This window comes from Stenella coeruleoalba, assembly GCF_951394435.1.
Source record: "Stenella coeruleoalba genome assembly, chromosome: 4".
Classification (NCBI taxonomy): domain Eukaryota; kingdom Metazoa; phylum Chordata; class Mammalia; order Artiodactyla; family Delphinidae; genus Stenella; species Stenella coeruleoalba.
Genome location: NC_137149.1, coordinates 52,893,215 through 52,920,531, shown reverse-complemented (window position 1 = coordinate 52,920,531; position 27,317 = coordinate 52,893,215). Strand labels below are relative to the sequence as shown.

General features: G+C 36.8%; 1 protein-coding gene across 3 annotated transcripts in view; it reads right to left on the bottom strand.

Moving 5' to 3' along the window:
* Positions 1 to 27,317, bottom strand: part of STIM2 (stromal interaction molecule 2) — a 169,285-nt gene that overhangs the window by 27,393 nt on the left and 114,575 nt on the right. For all 3 annotated transcript variants that reach the window (XR_013827958.1, XM_079919372.1, XM_079919373.1), the window contains 4 exons: positions 8,297 to 8,408; positions 4,005 to 4,120; positions 929 to 1,106; positions 229 to 406 (listed from right to left, as the gene is read on the bottom strand). Coding sequence is in view for 2 of the 3 variants with exons in the window: in XM_079919372.1 (XP_079775498.1) it covers positions 229 to 406; positions 929 to 1,106; positions 4,005 to 4,120; positions 8,297 to 8,408 (584 nt within the window). In the remaining variant the exon portion in view is untranslated. The remainder of the gene's footprint in view (positions 1 to 228; positions 407 to 928; positions 1,107 to 4,004; positions 4,121 to 8,296; positions 8,409 to 27,317) is intronic.

The window sequence follows — 27,317 nt, the reverse complement described above, 5'->3', positions numbered from 1 at the left end:
TAGGACTTCATGAATGAGTGAACATGAGGGTAAATTTTTCTTTTAGTTGGTACTTTGTTTTTTGCTAATGAACTTTGACCAATGCTAACAATATAGACAGATGACTCTTTTATTAACTAAGGAAGAGTATATAATGGAACTAAATGTAGGAGATTGAATGAAACCCAAAAAACTCCTCAGGGTAGCAATACAAATATCCTCACAAATACTTTTTTAAAACATAAATACCTGTTCCAATTCCTGCTCTGCATACTGACGTCTACTCAATTCACATTCAGCTCCCTCCCTTAGCTCTCTCAGCCGACAAGCCTCTTCCTTTGCGTAATTGATTTCATCCATCATTTTGCGCTCTAGATTTTGCTTTTCTACAGCAACATTTCTGTTTTCTTCCTGTGCCTTTTCAAGCCTTACAGAACAATAAAAATGAAAATTCCTCACAAAAGTTTCCAAAATTTCATTATCTTAATGAACAATAAATACGTATCAAGCAATAAGATACATGTTTCAATCAGAATTCACAGCATTTTCTATTAATCTTAAATTTGGACAACAAAAACATCAGGTAACCTACTATATAGCTATTTTGATTTATATTGAGCTAAAAATACAAGATATAGAAGGGAAACACTCTTCAGGAAGAAGCTTTTAAGAAATTCATAATTATTTAAATCATGTTAAAAATAAAATTTAACTTCACTTATAATTCTACCTATATTTGATTTATTTCCACTGGTCTTCTGCCCATTTATTCCCTAGTGCATACCTTTATAATAAATTTGTAATTATGACAATATGATACTTTTCTAAAAACATGAAATGAACTCCTGATGTATGTACCAACCTAAATATAAATGGTAAGCACATGCCCATATTACATATTCACAAACTGTATCTTCCCACAGTTTTATAGTCTTTTTTACCTACTCACCTCTCTTGTAAGTCCATGAGACTTTGCTCTGCGGTTTGTAAACTCTCTAAGTCTTTCATCATTTTTGCAACATGTTCTTTTGATGTCCTATTCTGCGTGTAAGCAAACCAGCACCCGCCAACACCAATTACTATAGAAACTGTGAGGATAAAATCCTTCATCCAGTTATGAGGAGGGCCTACGAAGACAATTACAGATGGTTAAGTTAATCTTTGAGTATCATAGAATCTCAGTACACAGAGCCACTTATTTTAAAAAATAGTAGGTATCTAAAAACAAAACAAAATATGAAGATGTCCCTCCCATATACAAGTTCTCCTCAAATAATCAATGTGCTTATTATAACTACCTGATATACTAGACCTACAGGAGGGCAGTGATAAACCCACATGGATACACCATGCCCCCTGCTGCTACAGGAGCTAGTGACAGAATTCCTGGGGAGCTCTGAAGAAGCAACAGTATCTCCAATCACATAGAGAGGATGGTCCTCTGTGGGGTGAAAGGAGTCATGGAGAGTAACACCATTACCAGCTCCCCTCCTTCAGACAAGTTAGGCAGCGGTCATGCTTTGATACACAAACTGAAATCTTAATCATTCACCAAAAAGCAATTTCCCAAGCACACAGCCATGTAACGAGATTAATTAGTGATTCTCAACCAAGAGTGATATTCCCTCCAGCAGACATCTGACAATTTCTGCTTGTCATAATTTGGAAGGTGGAAGTAAGGGTGTCTGTTATGGGTATCTAGTAGGTGGAGGCCAGGGATGTTCCCAAACATCCAATAATGCATAACACAGTCTCTTTTCCTGTCCCCAGTCTGGCGGTAACAAAGAAACATCTAGGAATTATCCAGCCCGGAATGTCAATAGTGGCAAGGTTGAGAAACCATGGGTTAAATGATCATAACTAGAAACGTTTTAGGTGGTTATCTGCCAGAGAGATCTGGGTTACTAGAGGGAAACATCGGGATCGCCTTCCCCTGTGGCACACCAAGCGTGACAGTAACCCCTGACATTTTTTCTAAAGTCAGAAGCCAGGAGCCAGGCCTACTGTCCTCAGTAATACAAACCACAGCAACCGCTAGGCAAATAATTTCCTAGTTGATCTGAGTGTGGAGGCTCAGTGGGGGAAGACATGATAACTAATACAATATAATGTGTTATTTGTTGCAAAGAGATACAGTTTTTCAGTGAAAAACTGCCTAACTGCCCACACCTCCAGAAGTAAGGAGATATTCTGCATGTTTGATGAGATGAAGAGCTCTATAGAAATGAAAAGTTTTCATGCTTACAAGTCTAGCGTTCGTATACATTTACATTGTGTGATAAACAGCATGTTCTATGCCAGAGACTCTCAGTGTTTCATATTTCAAGAGTGCACGCCCTCACCTATAGTGAAAGAGATTCACTATTCACTCTTTGGCAGAAGGCTAAAGTCTCAAAAGGATTTATTTTTATTCTGCCTCAAACTGAGAGGTTCAGCTCAGGCTCTAGTCCAAATATAAGCCTTGTTTAGGCTGAACTATAATCACCAGGAATAACAATAAACAGATGGACAAGTCTCAAACTGTACAGTAAGTACCACAAACTGGAAAAGATTTCAGTGAAAACTCCTTTAAAATGTATTTCTGTTCACTTGACACTGCTAATTTTTTATAAATCTAATGTGGGTGTTCCAACTGTAGGGCTCATTCACTCAAATAATAATTCTAAGACAAACACATTAAAAAGGTAACGCATCATTAACTTCTAAACTGGTTTGTTATTAAAACATTTGTTTTCAACATTCTTTGAGACTAGTTTGGTTTCTTTTCAAATGATAATACTGTTTGGCTTAGAGAGTGGTTTGTTCTTGGATTAATAAAATATAAATATTCCTGACCAGTTCGTATATAGAGACAAATTCTATAGTCTAATTCCTATTTTCACCAATCATTCACATGAAAAAACTAGATCGAATCTCACAGAAGACAACCCCCAATAGATTCAGTTGAAAACTTAGGATAAGGAAAAGGTTAGAAAGGGTATCATCTTTATGGAATGCTTGGCATTTCAACAGTGTTCTATTTCATAGGGTTTGTAATTTCCACCAACTATCACAAAGGAGAGTTCCAGCTGTTTCACCAGCTGCCCTTTTAGCCTGAGCCAAAAAAGAACCACCCGTAAAGTCATGGAATCCATCCAACCACTCCAGTAACCCTTTACTAGCAGGGGCACCCCCAACATGGTATTATAGAAACCTGCAAGTCTCTTAACTTCAAGAATTGAGGTAAAATTAACATTCGTTTCTTAATTTATAATTTGTGAAAGCCATTTTTCTTGGATTAATTTTGTTATCCCTTTTTAGCTTCTGAAAAATAAAATATAATTCCTCTAAAATGTGTACTCTTCAAACATTTTTCCCCCAAAGCTTTCTGAAATTTGAAATTAAATGAAGTAAACATATTAAACTTCCCTTCTGGGAAGAAAGTATTCCTCTCAAGGTAAAGAAGAACAAGGCTCACTTTCCTTACAAATATGACAAAGCGATTTCTTAAATGTTCTTCTTTAGAACAATCAAATAACATTCTCCACCTTGTACTTCTGCCAGAATAGTCTGTTACTTTGTACAGTTTCAAGCAGGCCTCTAGGGCCTCTGTTTTTGATCTGTATCTTAAAAATCCTTTTCCTGGTAATTAATAAAGTCAGGTTAGGATTTATTACTTCTTGCTATCAAGATGGTTAGATTGCAACTTTTTTTTAAGGACTCTTCAGTGAATATCCAGCTATAATAACATCAACATTAAAACTGCTGTAAAGAGCTTTAAATCTAGAAATTTAATTCTAAATCATCAACTAACATATAGTTTTTACAACTTTCTACATCAGTAACCAGCTTTGAAAATTCCACACTCCGTATTTCCATGACAGAAAATCTCACCCTATAAATCTTTTAAGATAGTATTACATCTCTTTCATAGCTAACAGAGGATTCTTCTTGGCCTACCACATTTCTTACTTTTTCCTTCTTTAAACAACAATGGATGATCTGATTATTCTTTCACACCATATTTTGTGAGAGAGAATACTAACGCGTTAGAGGTCCGAACAAAACCACATCCAGCGCCTTGAGCTGAAGTTTCTGTCTGTGACTCCGATCACTGATTTTCAACTGAGAGATCATAAATGAAGGTTCATGCACTGCTATCCTGTTCATTTAAAAAATACATATATATTAAAAATATTACTCGTATGTAAATTTAAATATTTCAGCAACATACTTAACACTTTACATATTAGTGATGATTACTTTAAGAGCTCATCCTGTGCAATTTAACACTTTATTACATGTATCGAAAACCTTTTCAGTGAAAACTCAGCAGTGCAAACACTCCTGTATGTTAATAATTTAGTTGCTATATTGATGTTTTTGTTTTCTATGGTTACTTTATGCTATAACAATATGATTTAGAAATTTATCAAATTCAAAATATTTTATAAGCATTAATTACCTCTGGCATTTTACTATCATTTCATAAACAACACGAAAATTGTAAGTAATTTACTGAACATAGCAGACTTTCAAAAATCATCCTGAATTTAGATCATATTGCTTTTCTTTATAAATATCTTTTAAAACACCTATACCTTTACATTCTAATATTTAAACTATTTAAATGTTAAAGTCCACTGAAGTCATAAATGGAAAGTAAAAAGTCATCGCTGGCTGGGGGAGTAAACTGAGGGACTGATGCAGTAAGAAGTATTGAACCATTTCATTAGCAATGAAGAAAGTATGCAGGGTGCCGAAAGGCACAGGTGAAATAAGGAAATAAAATCACTCTGTTTTGGACTTCAAATCCAAGTATCCCAGTAGTTAAGATTTCTTATCAACCAACTATGATGCCAAGAAGAATCTTAGGTTACAAAGCGTAATAATAATAATAAAATTGTTAATAACAATGACGATTAAAACAAGCATGTACGGGCTTCCCTGGTGGCGCAGTGGTTAAGAGTCCGCCTGCAGATGCAGGGGACATGGGTTCGTGCCTGGTCCGGGAAGATCCCACATGCCGCGGAGGGACTGGGCCCGTGAGCCATGGCCGCTGAGCCTGCGCGTCTGGAGCTTGTGTTCCGCAATGGGAGAGGCCACAACAGTGAGAGGCCCGATTACAGCAAAAAAAAAAAAAAAAAAAAAAACAAGCATGTACTACGCGCTGGGTACTGTGCCAAGGGTTTTTAGAATTCAAAGAACATATAATATGTGTAAAATTGCCATTTTATAGATGAGGAAACTAAGGTACTGCGAGGCTGAGTAACTTGCCCAAGGTTACTAATTAGTTAGAAGTAAGGCAGGGATTCAAACCCAAATGTGTATGATCCCAATGACTGTACTCTGAACCACTACATTTTATTTAGGAAGATTTCAGGTTACAGAAATCCTATGAGGTTTCTACAAAACTTTAGAGAGTAAAGAACTCTAACTTGCCCTATAGAAAATGCCTTCCCTCATCATCTCTGCAGGTAAACTTTTGTGTATGCTCCTGTTACATCTTCAATATGACACTTATCAAAGTGCTTGAAGGCAAACTATGCCTCATCTCTTTATCCCCAAACCTAGCATAGTGCTTGGCAAAAGTAGATGCTTGATAAATGTTTATATAACAGATGAATGAATGCATGGATGGATGCATGAATGAATAGCAATACTATCGGTAGACTAAATTTAAAACAGACAATGAGATGTAGTAAAAAGGAAACTATAAAACAGAATTTTATGCAAAGTTCTATATCAGCCCAGAGGTGGAAGCAATTCTACCTGAGTGGGTGAGGATGTCAGGAAAGTTCACACAGGTCTGAAAGGAATGAGGAGGCATGTGTCAGGTGAAGAGAGCCTTAATATAAGCTCTGGTAACAAGAATTACAGAATATAGAAAATACAATAAAAGGCTTAAAGATAACCATGACATAAAACTAACATAATTTTACCTACCTACTGCAGATGTAACAATATATTTTAATGCCACAGAAAGGAAACAAAATAATGAATTATTGTAGGTATGTGTACATCTGGAATATGTAATACATTTTCTTAAACATTCTTATAAATAGCTCTTATATCTACAGTTACCCTACAAAAAAGTTTAAGTTTAAAAGTTGTGAAGTTAATTTCTATTACCATATAAAAGTTTTAAGCTTTTAAATGGACTCATCTAATTTCTATTACCATATGAAAGGGGCTTGATGAAGGCTATTCCAGTTTTCCTTTCCCCTCCATTCAAACAGCCTCCAGTGGGCTGACCTGAAAGCTGAACTTCCAAATTTATAAGCTTTTCTTCTGTAGTAATGTGTTCACTATTTTTAAAAAACTGATCTTTTGATTAAGTGTGTGATGTTATCTCAACAATTCTACCAGAATTTGAGGTAATCTCTGATAACCTTTACTTAAACAAAAGAAAAAAGTGGCTATAACATTTATGGTCAAAACATCAAACAGCCTGGGACTTCCCTGGTGGCGCAGTGGTTAAGACTCTGCCTGCTAATGCAGGGGGCATGGGTTCTATCCCTGGTCCGGGAAGATCCCACATGCCACGGAGCAACTAAGCCTGTGCACCACAACTACTGAGCCTGCACTCTAGAGCTCGCGAGCCACAACTGCTAAAGCCCGCGCACCTAGAGCCTGTGCTCCGTAACAAGAGAAGCCACCACAATGAGAAGCCCGCACACCTCAACAAAAAGTAGCCCCCGCTTGTCACAACTAGAGAAAGCCCGTGTGCAGCAACGAAGACCCAATGCAGCTCAAAAAAACAAAATCAAGCAGCCTATTTTATTTCATGTTGTTGTTATATAAAGAAACTTCCCAAAAGACAGGATAAGCAAAATTCTATACGTTCCAGGGTAACACAAACAACTTGAAAAACCCTAATCCCATCAATGCTCTACTATCCTGTTTTGTTTTAACTTAGAAACTTGTCTTATTTAAAAGCAAGAACTTTATTTTATTTTTTTTCCTTCTTTTCAGCATCTAGTTGCACCATGAACATAAAAGACACTCAATATGCACTTGCTGATTTGACTCTTAACTCCATAATTTCATCATTATAGTCATGTGCACAGTAAAATCAGAAATACTGATGTTGATTTTCAGAATACATTTAAGAAGATATGAAAACTTTAAACTTGATCCAAAATACAAACTTCAAAGCAACAAACGCCTCTTATTTAAATAGGATGTATAAGTAAATTGATTAGAAATATGATATGCATATAATAATTAGATAGCACTATGAGAGACTTTTTTGATACAAGAAACAATCTAGGTTGGAATGGAACATAAGAATCTCGTAAGGGTCAAGTTCCAGTGGAATTATGCAAATTTTAACATTTAAATCTTTAACGATTATTAGGTTAGCTAATGGAATTTTTAAAACATAATTTAGAAAAGTAGTGACAATTAATTCCAGACATCTAAGGAATAAATTGGCATCCTATACTTTGGTATCAGATCTATCTGTGTTCAAATGCTACCTTGGGCAAAATATTTAACTTCTCTCTGACTTGGTTTTTTCAATCTGTAAAATGGGGTAATAATACACTGTACTTCATTTTAACCATGAAGCTTATATGAGATAATATACAGTACCTCTATGTAATATATATTCAAAAATCGTTGTTATTACTTACAATTTATTTATTAAACTTCATTTTTTTGAGGTTTAACATATGGTCACTAAAATTAAGAGTTGTTATTAAAAGAATACCAATTAAGACTAAGGATCTGTACATTAATCCATTCAAATAGGTCTTTTCATAAAGGTGGATCCATATCAAATGAATAAGCTTTTGTTACATTTACAATGGGGTCAGAGGTTGGCCCTTTGTTTTGGGGGGTTTTTTTGGTTTTTTTGGCTGCATTGGGTCTTCGTTGCTGTGCACAGGCTTTCTCTAGTTGCAGTGACTGGGGGCTACTCTTCGTTGCAGTGCACGGGCTTCTCATCGCGGTGGCTTCTCTTGTTGTAGAACACGGGCTCTAGGTGTGTTGGCTTCAGTAGTTGCAGCACGCTGGCTCAGTAGTTGCAGATCGCAGGCTTAGCTGCTCCACAGAGGTTGGCCCTTTGATGTTATCTAAAAAAGATGTAGTTGACCTACCTTCTAATTTTCAAAATTACTTTCCTTAGGAATAATTTTTTTAAAAGGCCAGATTATTTAGGCAAGAAAAATTGGTTAAAGCTCGCAAATTCACACTGTACAGATATCAAAGAATGGATATATTTATAATATTTTCTTTGAGCACTTAGCCACAGAAGTAACTTGTAGATTTTGCTTTGAAAAGTAACATTATTCTCCAGAAGTACAAAAAATATATTTGAGTAATAAAGACCCACCTGGGAAGCGTTGTTCCTTTGACGTTATTGTCTCTAAAATTCTTCTCATATTGGGGTAGTTCAACAAATTCTATCAACCACTGAAGCGTGTCCTCAAGGGTCCAATTATGAACTGCAAAAGATGAAAAGAGAAGGAATATTTTAAACACATCTGCTTTCAGAATTTATATAAATTATATATATAAATTTATATACATACACATATGTATAACAATACTATAACTTCAGAGGAAATAAAGATGTTAGACTGAATTTTCAATTCAATTCAATCAATAGTAAGTACTACAATAATATGTAGCATTCTATGGAAAGCTAAAAACAATGGAGACATACCTCCTACCCTTAAGGGCTTATAATCTACAACAGAGAAGACACATAAAGGAAAAGATAAAATATTAGCATGGTTAATTCTAAAACAAGCATCTATGCAAAGTTTGAACAGGACAAAATAATCCACTATTTCCCTGGTTGTAAACTTACCAGATATATATTTATTCTTTCATTTAGCCATCCATCCATATAATACTGTAAACCTGAGTATGAGGTTCCATTCTAAGCACTGGGAATACGGCAATAAAGAAGATGGATAAAGTCCTTGCTCTCATAAAACAAATTCTTTTGGGAGTGGGGAGGGGCACTTAACAAAAGGAGGAAGAAAAGAGGAGGAAATATCAGATAGTGATCAGCTATTAAGAAAGAAAAGATGTCAGGGTAAAGTCTCTCTGAGGAGCTGTTACCTGAATTAAGACCTAAAAATAGCAAGGAGTCAACATTGTGATGATCTAGGAGAAAAAATAATCCAAACACAGGAGAAAGCTGGTGTAAAAACCTTAAGATAAGGAATGAACTAGCTGTGTTTGAGAGAAAGAAAGTAGTCAGAGGGGACAGGTCAAAAAATACTTTCAAAAATTCTGGATATTTTTCTAATTTCAAGAAGAAGGAGACGTAAATAATCTTATGTTTTTAAAATATCACTATCCAATGTGGAGAATGAATTGTGAGAGACAAGACTTAAAACAGAGAGGAATAAGGAGACCATTCCTTCCATAACTGTCCAAGCAAAAGGGGTTATATTCCCTTGGACTAAGGTGCTAGTAGAGGATATGGTGACAAGTCAGATTCAGGACATATTCTGGGGAAAATGCTTTCAGATGTTCTGATGAAATGGATGGGGTCTGATAGCTAGAGGAAAGTCAAAAAAAGTACGGAGAGTGCTGCCACTAACTGAGATAGGAAAGAATGAGGAGGAACAAACTGGGGAGGCAAGTAGGGGCAGGTGATAGAGGTCGAAAGTTCTATGTTTAGACATGTTATGTTTGAAGTATGTATTAGATATTTAAGTGCAGATATACGTAGCAGTCAGATATACAAATCTCAAGCTTGGGGAAGAGTGAGGTAAGGAACAGAGATATAAATTAGAAGTCATGAGCATACAGATGGTCTTTAGACTAAATGAAATCACCCAGAAGAGTTGAAGATAGCTGTTAATGGATTCTAGGAGATTGGTTCTAAATCATGAAGAAAAGAATAGCTAATGTCTCTTCTCCTAGACACTTTTTTTTTTTTTAAAGAAGATGTTGGGGGTAGGAGTTTATTAATTGATTTATTTATTTTTGCTGTGTTGGGTCTTCGTTTCTGTGCGAGGGCTTTCTCTAGTTGTGGCAAGCAGGGGCCACTCTTGGTCGCGGTGCACGGGCCTCTCACTATTGCGGCCTCTCTTGTTGCGGACCACAGGCTCCAGACGCGCAGGCTCAGTAGTTGTGGCTCACGGGCCTAGTTGCTCCATGGCATGTGGGATCCTCCCAGACCAGGGCTCGAACCTGTGTCCCCTGCATTAGCAGGCAGATTCTCAACCACTGTGCCACCAGGGAAGCCCTAGACACTTATTTTGAGTTAAGCCCTTTACATGCATTTTTCCCTTTAAACCTTAAAAAAAAAAAAAACTTATGAGGCACTAACATGATTATCTCCATTTTAGAGATAAGAAATTGAGAAGTTAACGGGACCAAGATAGCAGTAGCTGAACTGGATCTGAACCGAGGCCAACTGACCTCAGGACCTGATTCTACACTACTCTAAGAGCAATAATATTAAATAATAGTAGAGATATAAGCAAGCAGTTAAACACTGGAAGCAACTCAGACATTTCCGTTGATACTTGAAGAGTAGGAAGAACAATGATAAGTTTATCCAAAGGAAAGGATGCAAATGTGCTTAAAAAAAGAGCTCCATATTCGTGTGCATTTCATCTGAGGGTGTGGAGAAACAAAATGCTTATAGATCACAGAATAGGCCAAAGGAGAGTGAAGAAAACAAATGAGCAATAAAAGCAGAGATGGGAATCCATCTGTGATAAATCTGAGATAAGATCTTTCTGATTATGAATTAACTTTTGCAAGCAAAGCTTGGGTGTTAGCAATCTGCCTTTTTCATTAAGTGTTCTTTAGAGGAAAAGCTTAATTAACTAAATCATAAACAAAAAATTAACAAAAATTAATTTTTAAATTACATATGGTATTTGATAATTTTATACTGAGACAAAGCTTTGACTATTTTTTTAATGATCTCTCTTTCATGTGTTCCTGCCATAAGCTTGGGCATGTGCCTGAGGCTGCTGTATCCATTTAGCCAAATAACTTAGAATAAATATCAGCCAAAGGTTCAGGCCCTGGGTGCTTTCCACTGAATTTAATACATGCAAAGTAGCCTTTTTATCTTAAGTTTCTTCCCATCCAAGATGAACTGCAGTGAGAATTGCCTTGCCTTGACTGCCAAGAAACCGACGGTGCAGCTGCACCTCACACACCCACACAAAAACCTCAGCCAAGAAAACAGGATAAGATTCTCTCTGTCACTTCTATGGCTGTTCAGCTGATCAAAAGCAAAAGTCCCTGATCTAAACACTCCAGTACATCAATTCCCAATGAACCAAGATAGAAAATAAGAAAAATCAAATGAAAAATAATACATGTTTAAAGTACACAAATCCTAGTATTACTCCATCTAATAAATAGAATATTACAGTGGTTCTAAAGTAATTTTCTTTTCAATGAATCTGTAAAATTCCAAAATTCTAACACAGAGCACACATTTTATTTTGGTGGGGGGGAGGTTTATTTCTTCTTCTTGTGCTATTTGGTTTCTTCGGTGATGCCTAGGAAATACCTTCACTTCTCATGAGCAGGAGCTGTATTTTATATTAGCTTTCTATGCTCCAATTACAGTAAATTGTCTTTCAATTCTTAGGACAGATAATACTATGTCCTTCCTCAGAGCCTTTGCTGTTTCTTCTTTCCTTTTCTCTATCCTTCTGACTCATCTTTGCCTACTTACTTTATGAAGCCTTCATATCTCAGTTAAAACTTTAATTCCTCAGGGGAGCCTCCTCAAACATTACTATATGATCATATAACACTCTGTACTTTTAGGCACAGCATTTAACTAATTATAATTATTTATTTGTATGATTATTGTTTCAACATCTGTTTATACCACTAAAGCATAAGTTTCTTGCTCACCATTCTAGCCCTAGCACTTGGTACACAAAAGGCACTAAACTAATTATCTATTGGATCCTCTTGAGTAAACAAAGTAGAGCGTGTTTAATTGAGAAGTATTATGAAAATCTATTTTCATATTTTAGAAAGGAGATTCAAACAGAAATAAGAATCTGTATGATAAATTTTTGATGGCAAAGGAATTATTCATTTAAGAATCATCCATAAATCAACTATACTTCAATTAAAAAAAGTGAATTTAAAAAACAGAATCATCCAGCTCCTTATTATCTGCCTCCCACTGCTCTTTCACATGTGCTGTTGCTAAATACCATTCCCACCAGAGGGCAGGCAGAGAAGGATATGATACTCCTTTAAAAATACAGACTTTTTAAATCTATCTAAAGCTACAGAAATGTCAGTTTCTACATTGTTAACTTATATTGTTTCTGCTAGGAATTGTGGCCAGTGCCATAGGTTGGTGTCTTTGAGTGATTTTTGGCAACTTATTCCAAGACCAATAGAAAGAACTCTGGAATTCAAACAGACCTGACCCTAGTCCCAGCTGTGTCACTAACTCATTGTGATATCATAGCCAGATTATTTAACTGTGACTCAGTTTCTCAACACACACACAAAATAATGAAATTGAGCTAGACCATCTTTAAAATTCATTCAAATTCTGTTTTTATGATTTCGTTATAATGAACAAGAGATAACGTTTAAAATATTGCTAAACTGTTAACCTAGAACAGTAGATTATAGAATACTGAGAGGGAAAAAGTAACTTTAAGAACTTTTAGGACAGCAACAAAACCGTTCCTAACATTTACTACATGTTTATTAAACACCAGGAGATTTGCAAAACTTATTTCAAACCAGCAAAACTTATTTCAAACCAGCATTGCAACAACCGTTTTGAAGTAGGTATTTTCATCATCATACTGAACCTATAAGTTCATGAAGGTCAAGTTTCTAATTAGATAAAACAGATTACTAAATGGTCAAACCAGGTTTCAGACCAAGTCCATTTCTAGAATTGTCTACCACTGTACAATAACATTACCTCTTTAGAGTTAGGTAAGTGGTCCTCATAATCAAATTAGGCACTACAAGTAGACGGTTTATGCTCCATACTTGAAACCATATATGAAGCTTTCTAAATCTGCCATGTTCCCCCATGCCACTCCTTCAACCTGGAATGGCTTTCCCTTCTTCCTTCTTTGCCAGGCTTGCTCTTCCTTAGCCTTCAGATCAGGAAGTCACTCCCCCACGAAGCTTTCCCCATCTATCCATTTCCAGATTATAGTTGCTCTTCCTTGCGCCCCTGATCACATGTACCTATATCTGCCAAAGGATTTATCACATACTCTAATGTAATTGTCCGTGCTTGTGTGGGCAGGAACTTGTTCTTTTACCTAACACAGTGATTATTAACACCATAATGCCACATTCCTTTGATACAGGATTTTACATTTTACTACACACTTTCACATACATTCTAACACCTCCAAACCACATCTGAGAGACAGCTGTTACCTCTACAGTCTATAGAGATAACCTTAGCCAAGAGAGGCCATGTAATTACAATGTAGTTACACAGCTAGCATCTGAACTCAAATCTTCTGACTCCAAGTTCACTGCCAATATAGGTGGCTCCTGATTTAAAAGAAGAGCTCACTATTTAACATTAAAATTTAAAACACATTTTCTCATAGAAAAAAAGCTTCCAGACGTATAGTACTAATAGTAATTCAAGAGTTAAACATTACATATGAGCAATCTGCTGTGGGTAATTGCGTTAATGGATTCAGGATTCCACTAAAGGCATTAAGTAAGCATCATGGCCTACTGAAGGCCTGGAGTAGTAACACAATAGCCCAATGGAGCTACACCAGTTCTTCATCATGGGACTGACTCCTAGAACTTGAAAAGGGGGCTCTAATAGCCTGAAGGGTAAGATTTCAAAGAGTCAGGGGATTGAGAGCTGGAGCAGGGCTCTGGAGCCAAAGAAGTAGTGTGGGACAGGGGAGAGTGGGGACAGGATGGTGACTAGAACCAAATCTCCAGGAGATGAGGGGGTGTGGGATAATACATTTATGGATTTTTCACAGGAACAGAGGCACTATGAGGACTCTCCTTTCCATGCTCCCTTTGCTGCTATCTAAAGGGCTCTTTCTGTAATAGGGAATGAGAATCCTGATTCTACACCAAAACAGTTCCTCTTTCTTGCCCTTCCTACTTGCTATTGTCAATGCCACCTCCATATAATTAGTTTGGACCAACACTTTGAAAAGATGAAAAACAGTAACTGGGCCTCAGAGGAGACAGCAGTAGAAGCTATAGTAATGGGGAGAATGAAGAGTTAGTAAGGGGGCTTCCCTGATGGCGCAGTGGTTGAGAGTCCGCCTGCCGATGCATGGGACACAGGTTCGTGCCCCGGTCGGGGAAGATCCCACATGCCGTGGAGCGGCTGGGCCCGTGAGCCATGGCCGCTGAGCCTGCGCATCTGGAGCCTGTGTTCCGCAACGGGAGAGGCCACAACACTGAGAGGCCCACGTACCGCAAAAAAAAAAAAAAAAAGAGAGATAGTAAGGGCTAGAAATACCCAGCAACAGAGAGGTAAAGAATCAAGCTTTCCTGTGGCCACCCAGCAAAAGCAGCCTTCTAAAAGAGACTCATGAGTCATGCATAGGTACATGCTCAGTTGTACAAACTAGGTTATAAGTAGAAGAAACACTCCAACTGAAAGTGATCTCTCCCTCCCCTGTATTTCTATAGTACTTACTATTTCTACCAAATGGCATATCATATGTGCTGCCTTATTTTGTAACAGTTTGCTTAATTACATCTTATGTTCCTACCATACTGTAAGCTTCCAGCAGCCCAGCATAAAGTTGCCATTTAAGTATTAGCTGAATATAACTTTTTTCTTCCTTAAAGAACCTGTTTTGTTTTTTGTGTCTACTTGCTATCCCATAGTGGAATGAAAGACAAACAATACTGTTTTCATGATATCCCATTTCAAAGAGAGAACCCTGACTCCAAAAGAGGATCACAGAGACTTACAATGGAGGTTAAGGTGCTAGTTTTATTGCCATGTGTTTGACAGCTGGATGAGATGAGAATTTGTGTGTTTCCAGTCCATCTCTGCCTTAAACAAATGTGACAGACATGAACAGTGTAAAAGAGAAACTTCAGAAGATTTAAATATATGTATTTACTTGCTCATTTCATCTGCAGAAGGCAATCTTATAAAACCAATGCACCCAGTGCACTTAGTCATATACTTGTATTAAGTTACAGGCCTAAAAATACAAAACAGCTTAGTGAAGTACCACGATGTGAGTTTTCATCTGTTGTATTTAATATTAAGTACATGCTGTCCTAAAAGCCTTCAAAGATGATTTGTGAAATCACCTAAATACTGTGAGGGAGAAAACGAATTTCTAATTATAAAGCATTAGTGTGCATGTACAGACATGTTAATAAAACAGTACCTAACATTTTGTGAGCACTTGGCAAGTTCCAGGAACTGTGCTAAATGCTTTACATGAATTATCTCATGAAATCCTTTCAACAACCCTATGAACTAGGTTTTAGGAGTAATATTATAATCTTGGTTTACAGATCAGGAAGCTGAGTCTCAGAGAGTATGAGTAACTTGTCTAAATTCACACACCAAGTAAGCAGTGGAGATAGGATTCAAAGCTACATCGACTTCAAAGCCCCAACTCTTAACCATTATGCACTTCCTCCTCCCCTCCTCTGCATACTGAGAAAATTTCAAAGCCACCATCAGCTGTGTCACACCTTGCATATAACAGACACACCATTTACATTTACTCTGCATTTCATTTCTTAATATCTCCTACTACTTTTTAAAAACTGCTATCTTCTAAATTTATGATAAAAACATTTGTAATGTTCTTTTTTTTTTTTGCGGTACGCGGGTGTCTCCCTGCTGTGCCCCCCGCCCCCACCACGGAGCACAGGCCCAGCGGCCATGGCTCACAGGTCCAGCCGCTCCACGGCATGTGGGATCCCCCCGGACTGGGGCACGAACCCGCGTCCCCTGCATCGGCAGGCGGACTCCCAACCACTGCGCCACCAGGGAAGCCCTGTAATGTTCTTAATGTTAGGAAAGCAACTAACATTGCTTTAACAGTTTCTTTTGGGAAACTAATGTATTTCAAAGAAATCAACTTGTGATATTTTAATACAGTACCATATAGCTACATACAGTACAGTTACTACACACTTACTACTTTCTATTGAAGTATGAAAACTTCTTTATAAGTAACAAAAGGTGTGGTAAGGGGGTCAGGAAGGAGAAAGAAGAAACATTGTTAACAAAAGTAACTATACTTAAAGTTGGCCATATGAAATGGTTAGTAAAACAAGTTCTATATTTTGAAGCTACTCTGATACACAAGCTAAAAATTATTTGCTGTTTGAAAAATATTTGAATTACTGGCATGTTTATGTGACGTTATAATTTCTAAAATATAGGTGCAGACCAGTATTCACAGCTTCTCTAAATTCAATTTCAACTAAGAATTTTAAGTTACAAAAGCCTCAGAAGTTCTTACAGCGACAGACAATTTATCTGGGGAAACTGCAACTAACCAAAGGTTCAACATAGCAGGACTTTGATGAAAAGCAATTTTAACTAAATGTAATATAAACATTAAAAAAAATAACTTCTTAAAATATAAAAAATGAAAATGTTTAAAGCTTTCCACACTTAATCTCAACTCAGGCGGTTTATAGACTTTTGGTATCCGTTCTGAGTGAGACTTCAGATGATCAGCTGCTCAGCATAGTCAAGAGAGGCTTATCTTTAGAACAGAACCAGCACGTGAGCGCCTCATCTGCACAGTGGTCAGTGGGGCATGTCTCTGTTAACAGGACTAAATTCCTGCACCATGCTATATTTGGACACCTAAAAGTCACACCCTGAACTTGGGAAGTCTAGATATTAGCAGATATTAGTAGGTGTATCAAAGAGAAATAAGTACACACTTTCTCTCATGAGCTCCTTACCTTTTACCATGCAAGAATTACATGTAATTTTTAGACACTCTATATAAATATTGGTAAATGTCTGAATGTTTAGAACTCAAAAATTACCAGGTGTTCTCTCTCCAACAGTGGTATAATGGACACTAAGGGAAGGCTTTAATATTTTTCCTGTTGTAAATTGCACTCTTATCATTTAAATGGAGTATACCATCAACACCTAGTTTCGTGAAGATGATGAAAGATAACAAAGACATATCTAAAAAATAGAAACTGGAGAAACATTGAGTCTCAAAGTTGTATGACTGTCCTGAAGATTAACGAACAAAATGTATGTGGAAATAACTCTTAGGAATGGTAAAACTGTTCCATAAATGTCAATTATTATAATATAATAAATATTGTTACTTATAATAAATAAGTAAATTCAAGGAATTTGCTTTCTTTAAAAGTACGTCCACAAAATCAGTGGACTCAACAGCTATAAGGGAATTAAATGTTTAATTAAGTTTTCCTAAACATCTCATTACAATGTCATCGAAGACATTAGGGACTGAGTGGCTGAATCTCTGGTTATGCATCTTCCACTTTACACTCAGCCCTCAACCTTCTTTTTTTTTAAAACACTGAACTGAGACTACAAAGAGTAGTTCACATCAAATGAAAATAAGTTAAGGGCAGACAATATCTCTTATTCATCTGTATATTCCCAACATGTTATATACAATGCCAAAAATACAGCAGGCACTAAACAGATGTGGAATGGCAGATGTTTCTTAGGAACTCAATTAATACTTGCTAGATGAGTGAATGAATTACAAAATGATTTATTAACCAAGCTGCCAGGAAAATGTCACCTTTGCATTCACTTTTAAAAAGAGTGGCATTTCTAGATAAAGCAACCAACTTTTTCAAAAGTCCGGCTAAGCTTCATAAAAAAGAAAGGATGCTACTTTTCAAAGAATATGTTGAACAACAATTCTATAATTATAATTATTATATTTACAAATGTCTGCATTAATTTTCTATTAAAATTTCAAAAATGCTCATTTTTTTTTCTCTTGGAATTTGGGAGTTTCTTCAAAAGACTATCTGCACAGGTGACCTGGGATTCTTATATTCAACAAATATTTACTGAGTGCACAGTAATTACTCCTGGGCACTAAATAAAATAAACGTAAAACATCAGAGTCAAGAAATTATTACCAAGACTAACGTAAAGCTCAATGTAAGAAAATGTATTGACTTTAAGAGGAAGTTCAACAAAAATGAACACAAAGACCAGTTAATAAATACCTTATTTCTAAAGGGTATTAAATCAAAGGCCAGCTAAAAGTGGAGCTTTCACAGCTTCTTGTCACACATCTCCAGGTAAGAAGAGACATCACATGCTAAATGTGTTAATCCTTATTTCTCCTAGAATAGAAAAATTCACCAATTCCAACGGTAAAAGCATTTTCAAGATAATATTACCTAGGAACTTTGATATGACTTTTTCTAGTACATGTAGCATTTAAAATTCTAACAGTTCACAAATGCTATTAGCTGCATTTACTCGGTATATAGCATTTTCCAACTTAGGTTTCAACTACTATATAGAGTAGTGGTTTAACTCATTACTATTAATGCCAAAACAATTTAGGAAAAGTTCACTTGTTTTCTGAGTACTACTGACACAATGATTGAAACATTAAAATACTAAATAGCCTTCCCATTCACAGGGGACCTTTGTCAATAGCTAGAGTTATGTGATGAAGGAAAAATGTGAATAATGTGCTTCAGTGATAAAAATAAATTCATAAAGAAGAATTCCTTAATACAATGTCACTGTATAGTGCTCACTCGACTTCTCTCCAAAGTCTTTTTTAATTCTCAAATTGCCTAGCAGTAGCTGGGTTCCATGTGAGGATGGGAAGATAGGTAGTGGTGGGCAGAGTCTGCATAATGAGGACAATGGGAACACTAGGTCCCTACAAGGCAGGCTTCTGAGTGAGGGAGCAGCCCAAAGGTGTCAAGAGACTGAATATGTACAGGGGGACTCAGCAAATTAGAAAATATATTGAAGATAACAGAGCTAGGTGTTTCATAGTCGGTGAAATGAGATACAAATAGGGAAAGAAGTTAACTACAATTAACCAGCTAGAATTAATCCAGTAGTGTTAGACTGGTATCAATGTGAACTGGTATCAGGTATCAGTGAGAACTCGTGACTTTTAATATAGAGAGAGAAGTAAATAGAGATGTGTGTGTGTGTGTTTCTTAACTCTGTCCACTGAGAAGGCCTGGGAATAATACCTCAGTAGCAATGAGAACACCTAGTGTGCAAATCTTGGTTTCTAAATACCACCTCAACTAAAAGTAACCAGAACTCCTTGGAGAAATGGTTGTTTCCAGGGGCAGGGCTCAGAAATAACAAAATAAGCCTGGAACATCTTTTTGTGCCAGAATACAAGGAAAGCTCAAAAAATGATAGAGAAATACATGTGAAAGAATAGAAAAGCCAGCCTGAAAGGCTTCCCACTAGCCATAGTTGGGACAATTTAAGCATTAAAATAATGAGAGCAACAAATCCAGGAGTCCATGCTGATATAAATGAATAAATGCAGAAGATCAATCTTCAGAACAGTCATAAGATTTTGAGATTCACTATTTCCCCAATTTCTATTTTCAAGACATGTCTGTTATCTCCCACCATTTTCACAGGCCAAGATGTTGACAATACGCTGTTTAAATTTCTTCCTTAGAGTAAAATGCAACTAATAAATAGAAGGAATGATGGAATTTGAAAAATTACAATTTGGCAACCATCAGAGTAATAAATAATTCAGGCAAGAAGCATTCACAGATGCTGAAACTAGTGGGTGAAAGTGCTATGAGGAATGTGATGTTACAAAGTCTCCACACACACACACACACACACACACACAAAAGGTATTAATTACAAAGGGGGAAAAAGTAACTTTACAGTTACAGAAACGGAGTAGACACTATCTTAATCAAGTGATCAAAGGTAACACTACATAAGACAAACTGACACCATGTGCCACTCAAAAGGATTTAATGAAAAGAATCATTTCTGTGACAGCCCAGCCCAAAATGCCTAACAGGGATCTAATCACATGAAAACATCAAACAAATCCTAATTTAGATACAATCTACAAAATGACACTTTTGACAATTACTGGCCAAAGACATGCAAGGCAAGGAAATACTATGGAATTGTTCCAGATTAAAAAAGACTACAAATTCAGGACAACTGGGTATAATGAACACTCTTGGATCCTTTGGCTATAAAGGTCATTATGAGGATAAAAGGCAAAATTGGAATGAGGGTCTCTGGACAAAGTGTATATGAGTTCTTTGTTCTGGTCCTGCAACTTTTCACTAAATTTGAAATTGCTTTCAATTAAAAAAACTGTATTAATAATCTTTCTTTTTCAATTATGCAGGCAGAAAGTTCTAATAATTGCTAACTTCTTCATTACTTTTGTATTTTATGGTTTTCTTCAAGAAAGTATGGTAATCTTTTAACACTAACAATGATAATAGCAAATATCAGGCCCTTATTAGCTGTCAAGTAATGTTCTAAGCTCTATATATTGATTAACTCATTTAATCCTCAACACAATCCTCTAAGGTGGGTACTATTACTACCTACATTTTACAGATGGGGAAAGTTAAAGACAAAGATTAAGGTACTTGCGCAAGGAGAAAAAAAATATACTAAGTGTTACACAAATAATTGAATCTAAGAAGTCAAGCTCCACACTTTCTATGGAATACTGTCTCTCTAGGAAAGGACAGCTGTACCTTGGAGTTTCTCAAGATACCAGTAACTAAAAGATGAGAGACCTCAGTGATTATAAAGCCTCAGAATCCATAAAACGTTTACTTGTTGTTCAACATTCATTTAGTAGCAGGTTGAAAAGATGTAAGATCCTAAGTTCATAATATTGGAAATTTCTAGTACAGATTTATGATGTTTATTTAGCAAAAAAACTAATAATAAACTACTACAAAAATATTTATGATACTTATGGGCTTCCCTGGTGGCGCAGTAGTGGAGAGTCCGCCTGCCGATGCAGGGGACACAGGTTCGTGCCCCGGTCCGGGAAGATCCCACATGCTGTGGAGCGGCTGGGCCCGTGAGCCATGGCTGCTGGGCCTGCGCGTCTGGAGCCTGTGCTCCGCAACGAGAGAGGCCACAACAGTGAGAGGCCCGCGTATAGCAAAAAAAATTAAAAATTTTTAAAAATTAAAAAAAAATATATTTATGATACTTTTGAAAACTAGACTTTAAAGAAGACCAATTCTTCTCTTAACTTTGGTTGCATTCAGGAATAACCTGAAATTTAAGTAGTTTTTTTTTTTTTAGGAACATTGTGACTACATTGGTTTAAAACACTAAAACATTTAAACTTTACTATTTCGCTACTGTAAAAGTAGAGCTGGAGTTGAAATAACCTTTTTTTTTTTTTGCCTTTTCTAATTGTCTATTCAATAATTCCCAGTTATATTTCTTTGTTCTCTTGAATTGACTTATTTCCCAGATCCAGAAGCGCTTTCCTGCTTTAACTTTTTTCTTTTTTCTTCAGGCCCCAGCTGTGTCAATGGGGAAGAAAGTAATTCTGCTTACTTTGGTGAAACAGTGCTGGAGACAAAACAATAAGTTATTTCCAAATAATTAAATTCAGAGTTCTTCTTAAATTATAAATTGCCCTCTTATTTCTAGTGAGTAATGATTATCTATTTTATTGTTTTTTTGTTTTTGGGGTTTTTTTGCAGTATGCAGGCCTCTCACTGTTGTGGCCTCTCCTGTTGCGGAGCACAGGCTCCGAACGCGCAGGCTCAGCGGCCATGGCTCACGGGCCCAGCCGCTCCACGGCATATGGGATCTTCCCAGACCAGGGCACGAACCCGTGTCCTCTGCATCAGCAGGCGGACTCTCAACCACTGCGCCACCAGGGAAGCCCTGATTATCTCTTTTAATGGAAGTGTTGACAAACCAAAAACCATAGAAGTGACCTCTAAGTCCTGCCCAGCCAATTTACTTGCAAAATAAACAAATTCTTACATTCCAGAAGACAAATACCATATCTATTCGTAATTTATCCATGTCTTCAGTCTACACAAATGCTACTAATAAAAATATTACATCAATTTGGTATTTCAGAGAATTCTGCTCCTTGCTTCCTATTAAGAAAAATGAAAGACAATCACAATACCAAATTAATTTCTGAAAAAATATTATCCAAATTTTTCATTAAAAAATATAGAAGGTACTTCCCTGGTGGTCCAGTGGTTAAGACTCCGCGCTCCCAGTGCGGGGGGCCCCGGGTTCAATCCCTGGTCAGGGAATTGGATCCCGCATGCATGCTGCAACTAAAAGGTCCTATGAGCCACAACTAAGACCCAGGGTAGCCAAATAAATAAATAAATATTTTAAAAAGTATATATATATATATATAGAAAATGAAGACAGCACCGTAAACTAAATAAAACTTCCATTTCTTATAGTAGCCTAAATCTCATAAAAGTATTGCTTTTCCTAGAACTGATAACAGCAAAGTACTGCCTATAGCTACTTATAATTTAATAACTCTTTTTATAATTTCATAAAAGCATATCTTCCTAGACAATTCTCTGGACGCCTTTAGAAACTTTATATTCATTGACTCTCTAATGTTATATTTGTTCTTTTCCCTACTGAGAAGACCTCACTTGGCAAAAATTCATGAGTAACTCAAAAGATAAGAACTCTAGGACATCATGAACACACAGTACTGCAAAAACCTTCTACATTCTTAGGCTCTTTATAGTAAAGTTACCAGTAGTTGCGAACAGTAGTTGGTATTCTTAGATATTACTTAAGTGTGATGAATACTATTTGCCTTTTGGGGGTGTTTAGGTCATGTGCCAAGAATCATATATTCCCTAAACTTAACATGTATCTGGAGGGCATCACTTTCTCAAGATTTCCAAACTAACTCAGAATGACAGCACCTAGTTTTTGCCTCCTCGAATTCACTTCTTTGATCCTCCAATGATGCTTTTAAAAACACCTATGTTTCCTCTTGCACAGTACAGACATGTCTGGTGATCTAGGTGAACAAAGTCAGGGTTTCACCCTGTCAAAGTGAAAAGGGCTGTGCAGAGGTGAAAATTTGTAACAGCGAGGAAGATTTTTTTTTTTTTTCCGGTACGCGGGCCTCTCAGTGTTGTGGTCTCTCCCGTTGCAGAGCACAGGCTCCAGACGCGCAGGCCCAGAGGCCATGGCTCACGGGCCCAGCCGCTCCGCGGCATGTGGGACCCTCCCGGACCGGGGCACAAACCCGTGCCCCCTGCATCGGCAGGTGGACTCCCAACCACTATGCCACCAGGGAAGCCAGCCCACGAGGAAGATTTTGGAAAGGGTAGAAGTAGAGCAAAATTTACTGATATAGTGTCCAGTGATGAGAGTTATATTAGCTCATTTAATTAAAATACCAAAATGGGATTTAATAAAGCATGTATATTTGGGAAATAATATACTCATCATAAAATTCAGAGTGGGGAAAAAAAGAGGTATATGAGAAAATCCATTTATAATCCAAAAATTTTGGCCTGAAAATGTCAAGAACATATCAGATTTTCTGAAGGAGTGGCTATATTTTACATCTTGGGACCCGTGCTGCCAGACCCCACACACCTACTTCTGGATCCAGAATAACCTTTTAAGCTTTTCTTCTACCTACTCTTGTCAAAGTCTAGTTTCTCTTGCTCATCAATCTGTTATAGCTGTTTGTCAACTAGGTACCCCTTTTCTCTCTGTCGTCTTCTGAGACAAGACTCATGATCACTAGGGAAAGGGGGTCAGAAAAGGAAGTAATCAGAGAATATTGCCACATTACCTAAGCCAGTTACTTCCTTAACTTTTTCGAACTAGAGCAGGCAGGAAAGACTCCTTTCTCTTTGGTCAAGATCCTGGGAAAAGGTAAGTTTACAACTGCCCACAGCCACAGAGTTTAGCCCCTAGGAAATGCAGTAGGAGAAAATAAAAGCAAAATCCAGAAAGAAACAGAGAAATGCAGATAACCAGGGTAGATTAAGCCCCTGACTACATAACTACACTTTCCTTAAGTTAAATATAGTTTTTAATTAATATAGATTGATTTTCTCCTACATCAATTTTTTCTCAACTGGGTCATTCCATTAAAAAACACACTTTTATATATTTCCACCTTTTAAAAAATAAAAAAAAAAACTGCCTTCATATCATATTTATCTTCAGGTTATCACAGTCCCACTTCTCTTCTCCTTTTGAAAAGTCAACAATATTTACTGTCTGCACTTCCTCTTTTATCCACTCCGATCCGACGTTCACTTCCACCACTACAGTGCAACTGCTTTGTCCAGATCACCAGCAACCTCAGCCTCTACTTTGCCGATCCAATGGTGGGTCTCTGTCGTGAGCTTACTCAAACTTCTGGAGCATCTGACACTGACTATGCCTTCTTTCTTAAAATATTTCCTTCATATACTTCAGCACTCTAGATTCTCCCGGTTCCCCTCATACCTCACTGGTCACATCTTCTCTTTCTTCTTTCCAGGATCCTTCTCCTCTCAGCATTCAGTCCTTCACTTCTTTGCATCGTGATCTCCATGTTTCTCAACGTTTTTTTTTTTTTTTTTCCCATTATTGATCAGGCCCAACTGAGCCTGTTTCAACTTCTTTTTCCCCTACTTGCCTCCATCTCCAAGAAATTTTAGTACCACAGATAATACATAAAACCTAGGCACCGTCCTTAATTCCCGTCCCCACCCCGATCAACTTCCTAAATCTAATCCAACAGCAAATCCTGCCAGCTATTCGTTCAAACTATATCTCAAATCAGACCTCTCTGCTACCTCCCTCTACCAGCTCACCGCAAGACCCTCAACAGGCCTTTTACTTCTACTCCTGCCTCTTTTCTGCAGAGTCTAATAGCCACGCAGTAGCTACATAATCTTTTCAAAAGATAGACCACACATCCTTACTTAGCTCGAAACTCCTAAATGGAGCTAGACTTTCAGTAAGTATACTGACATTATACTTAAAATAAATCCCACATTCTTCATTAGGCCCTTCAAGGCTTATGAGATCTGACCCCTGTTTATCCCAGTGACCTTGCTTGTCTCCTACCACTCTCCCCATTCCTAATGACCATCTAGCTACACTAGCCTTCCATAGTCCCCTAAATACTTTGAAGTCATTTCAGCCTCAGAGCCTTAGCCTGGTTGATCTCTAAACCTGGAATATACTTCATCCAGACCTTCCCGTGACTCACTCTCTCTCATCACTCAGGTCTATAATCAAATATCACTTCTTTGGGAAGTTCCTCATTGACTACGTTACTTAAATAGCCCCGACCATGTATTACCCTGCTTTACTTGTATCATATCACTAATCTGTTCCAGCAGTCCTGTGAGTGTGTATATATCTACACACACACACACACGCAGACTTGTTCATTATCTGTCTTCCTAAAAGAGTTCTAACTTCATGAAGGTAGGATATCTATTTTGCTCAAGGCTCTAACCCCAAAACCCAGAATAATGCCAGTGAGTCACTTGCAATTAATAAAATCATTGATGACAGAGTATCCTTGCAACAAATTTCCCATTACTTGAAGTAATTTGAGTCTCTCTCTTTATCTTCTGCCACTAAAAAAAGACTTATTAAGACATACAAACTGCTCAAACTTTAAAATAAAGCTCTGTAGTAAAAAAAAAAAGGAAGACATAGTATACTGTAATTTCAAGCCAATCAACAAAGCATGTTGAACAATCAGTTATGCACAGTAACTTATTAAGTGTTTAGTTTTGTGATAAATTCAGCCTCCAGTACTTAATATAGTGCAGGTTCCATTAGAAACTAGAGTGATTACTTTTGGGGCATTACTGAAAAACACTCAAAGAATCTAGACACAGTCCTAAAACATATATCCACTAACTTAAAACTTAAGCTTCCCTTTTTTTTCAAAAGCTTCCAATAACACATCTAAAAGAGAATGCAGTGTAAAGTCATGGTCAGATTCATGCAATTGAGCATGCTCATTAAAAACAGATGAGAGAAATTTAAACAACTACCAAAGCAGATCAATCTTCAACTATCTCACACTGCAATCTGGGATATGCTTACCTTTGCTAAGGTCACAGGCTCTGGATCAGTGGGTATGCAGCTAGCACACAGAAACCTATTATTATTCATTGTAGTAGAGCTGTAGCACTATCGTTAAAATTCTGCCACAAAATATTTGGTACTGGTCAAAACATGGAAAATAAGGATGTTAGAATTCTATATTCTTACAAGATATAATTCAGAAACCAAATAAGCATATGTAAAGGGTAAAGAATTTCTTGGGCCTCCCCTTTCTCATTACTCACCCTCCCATTTCCCCTTTTCCTAGGCCACCTCTATCCCCTTCCAAAAAGTTCAAGGCAAAGAACTGTCACTCAAGTTCTTCACGAGAAGTAAATTCTGCAAAGGATTTGAAAATGGCTAGTGATAGTGCCATCTAGCAATGAAGAATTATTCTGTCAACTAGTTTCTTGCCTGTCTTAAATTCATTTTTTATTAACCTAACAATATCTTTTCAATCCATAACCAACATAATTATCCATAAAGAAAATAAATACTGACATTTATTACATTAAGATGTAATAAGATGTAATCCCAACTTCCAACTCTTATACATAGTGGTAGTACTTTTTGAACAAAATCCTTGCTGAAATGAAAATTTTTTTAAATGTTCAACTTTTTAAAATGTCAGTAGAGTACTTCCCTTTTTCTTTAAGCATAATCAGATCTACCAGTTCTTAAGAAAACCCTTTACTTGATCATACTACCTATTTGTAACTACCATTCAATTTCCTCCATTTTCTTGCCTACCCCTTAAATGGGGGTTACCCATATATCTACTTCCTATCTACTCATTCTCTTAAATCATTTTTAATTGTGGCAAAATACGCATAACATAAAATTTACCATCTTAACCATTTTTAAGTGTATAGTTCAATGGTATTAAGTATTCATATTGTTGTGTAACCATCACCACCATCCAACTCTACAACTCTCTTCATCTTGCAAAATGGACACTCTGTACCAATTAACCAATAACTCCCCATTCCCCTCCCCCTAGCCCCCAGCAACCACTACTCTACTGTCTCTATGATTTTGACTATTCTAGGTATCTCATATAAGCAGAATCATACTGTATTTGCCTTTTTGTGACTGACTTATTTCACTTAGCATAATGTCTTCAAGGTTCATCCATGTCGTAACATATGGAAGAATTTCCTTACTTTTTAAGACTGAATAATACTCCATTGTATACCACGTTTTGTTTATCCATTTATCTGTTGATGGACATGTGGGTTGCTTCCACTTAAATCTTTTTAAAGATATATTCCGTGTGTATATGTGAGTCAATTCCCCATACCAATGTTTAAAGTGATATCCTGTAGGTCAATGATTTTCTTCT